Here is a 2,927-nt window from a genome sequence, read left to right on the forward strand (position 1 = left end):
TAGTATTCATAGTATTGAAGCATTTCTAATGATAAATACAATCCATGCCAGGCTGAAATTTAAAAATAGATACAAAATCTATAGAGAGTTATAATGGAAAGGATTTTATTGAAGGAAGTGGCTGATCCTCATTTCTAAAAATAAAAAAATATATTTTGTACATTATTAAGTGCATTGACTAACTTTGCACTGCTGCTATTCAAACAGTCCAAGAGTGTAGTCTGAGAGAAGAGCCTGTTAAGATAGCATGAGGTCTTCTTATCAACCTCTTCCTCCATTAGCATTCCCTCACTGATGCAGGCACATTGTAATGCATTCATTAACTGAGTAATGGACAATGAGAGATGGGAAGGAAAAGAGAACTGACCACCATTTAACCTATCAGAGACAATATAGAGATAAACAAAAACATTTAATGTAGAATCAAGTTCATAATTACACAAACCATATAGCTAGAAACTTTCAAGGGATTAAACTTTTGCAAATCTGCCCAAAAATCATTTCCGTGGATTTAATTTTTACAAAGCATTCCGCCATCTTATTACACCATATTTTTAGATTCTACGGATTTTAATTTTGCAAATCTCAAACAAAACGACAAAAATGACAAAATTTATTAGCTTTAAAAGTTTCCAGCTATACAGTAGTTTCAGTTTCCTCTACTGCTTTGTATCCATTATCTCTAAGCTGTTTATTATAAATTTGCAAACGAACTACTTGTATTAGTACATTCTTGATACATTTTTGTGAAAAAATTCAAGTATTACCAAGTATGCATTACACAACCTTCATGCATGTACCTGTTAATATTGCTCCTTTTAAGGAAAGAATTAATATCAGTTGCATTCATTAGTGGAGTGTAATGCTGCCACGTAAATAGAGTAGGGAAATTGAGGTTGATTGGTTGTGCAAACGATTCTCTATGTGAGACAGTCATTGTACCAATCACCATCACTGTAGAACCTAAGGAAACATTAATGATGAAGAACAGCATTGTAAGTTTGAAACTGCATGAAGCAAGATACAATTAAAGTTGCTACCAATTCAGTAATTACAACAAACACTGTATTCAGTAAACTTTCAATATACATCAATTTCATGACAGTGTTGCACATGTATAATTATACACTACACATGTACATACAATTATACTCTACACATGTATTTCTGCTAACCTGATGACATAGAATAAGAGAGAAGAGTTGATAGCGCATGCATCAATGAATGAGAGACTGAGACACGATCACCAACTTGCACATACTCAACCAAACGATGAACATCATCAAGCACAATAAGAGAATGACTTGAACTACAAGAGTATATTATAATATTAGGCTATATATAAAGAATGCAATTATTATAATATACCTAAATGCATCTTTGAAAACTTGATGGATGTACTCAATCTTTCCAAAATCTGTCAAACCAATCATGTTGGAGGCTGTTACTACCTTTTATAACATAAAATATAATACACATTAATTAATACACAAGCTGTATACATGTACCTTGATGTATGTGAAGTGGCCCAATACAGCAACTCTAGCTGCTAATGTAGTCTTCCCTGTTCCTGTAATACATTTCATTATACATGTACTAACGAAAATTAGAATAATGAAATAAGAAAATAATGAAAATAAGAAGTGACGATTATGAAAGGGACATGTATGTGACATTGTTATGCTCTCAATTGTTAAAGTGATGGCTCTTGTTGCATAGAATGTTGTGATAACTTGTTAATCATAACTTCAGTTTAGTTATTGCAGAGGGCATAAGAGATTTTCTATCAATGTACACATTATAATCATATAGCAGGTAATTTTAGAGGGGATAAATTCTAGCTAATTCAGTATTTTGTTAGCCATTCGCCAAAGTAAAACCCACCATTTTGTACCATTATGCACAAGCTCATGGCACACGGCCACAAATTTGTCAAATTAAAACTTAACAATCACCAAAATTTAGCAATTCGTCTAAATTTATTCCCTCTAAAATTACCTGCTATATGGTAGTTGTATACTCATTTTTATAAATTAATAATACTTTTGAATCACATGCTGAAAAATTACCACATTTATTTAGCGAATTTCAAAGGAGCAGTAATAACAGTAGTTTCTCTAGTTGGTTATTCTTGAAATAAGCTTACCTTTAGGGCCATATATCAGAGATGTTATCATCTTTGATGGAGCAGCAGTTTGTGACTGTATTGATGAACTGAGCTCCAACAATGAAGTGATGATGGACTCATGATCAGTAGTCAATGAAAAATAGTTAGTAGGAAGATATTGTGATACAATATGTGACTATAAAGAGAAGGAAGAGGAAGAGTAAAAGAAGAATAAAATTTTTAAAAGAAAAGGATACCGTAGGGCACCTTTTTTCGAGGGCTGTAAATTTTGCAGATTTTGCAATTTTCTTTAAAATTCGTGAAAATTACTCCCACGAAAATCAAATTAATATGGTACAAGATGGCATAAATTTGTGAAAATTAAATCCGCAAAATAAAATCAGCGAAACCTATAGCTCTCAAAAAAAAGCGCCCTACGGTAGTGTAGATTACATTATACTGTATAGCAGGTTATTTTCGTGGGTTCAAATTTTCATGGTTTGCTCCTAGTGGGGCAATTTATGGTTTAATTTTCGTGGTTGACAGTTTACATAGCCTGTAAGGGGATGGCACTTCAATGATTTCATGGGTTTAAATTTTGTGGAAGCACCAAAACCACAAAATTACAAAAATAAAGCACCACGAAAATTACCTGCTATACGGTAATGTGAATTCTCTAACCTCTGATTGTGTATAAGCTGGTGATATTGATATTAATGAGTCCACAAAATCCTTTCTAGTCACTATCATTGGTTCCTTAGCATCAGCATACTACATGGATAAAACAATATTACCATTACACGTGTACATGTACTCTATT

General features: G+C 32.6%; 1 protein-coding gene across 1 annotated transcript; it reads right to left on the reverse strand.

Moving 5' to 3' along the window:
- Positions 1 to 5: 5 nt before the first annotated feature.
- On the reverse strand, positions 6 to 2,878 carry LOC109589281 (vesicle-fusing ATPase-like; the record flags this gene model as incomplete). The annotated part of the gene is made up of 8 exons (XM_020005384.1): positions 6 to 134; positions 184 to 378; positions 801 to 963; positions 1,176 to 1,309; positions 1,369 to 1,451; positions 1,509 to 1,570; positions 2,147 to 2,303; positions 2,789 to 2,878. Coding segments are annotated over 8 exons (930 nt in total), but the record flags the coding sequence as incomplete, so codon positions are not given.
- Between the last annotated feature and the right edge of the window lie 49 nt (positions 2,879 to 2,927).

Source organism: Amphimedon queenslandica, unplaced genomic scaffold, assembly GCF_000090795.2.
Source record: "Amphimedon queenslandica unplaced genomic scaffold, v1.1 AMPQUscaffold_11477, whole genome shotgun sequence".
NCBI classification, from domain to species: Eukaryota; Metazoa; Porifera; class Demospongiae; order Haplosclerida; family Niphatidae; genus Amphimedon; species Amphimedon queenslandica.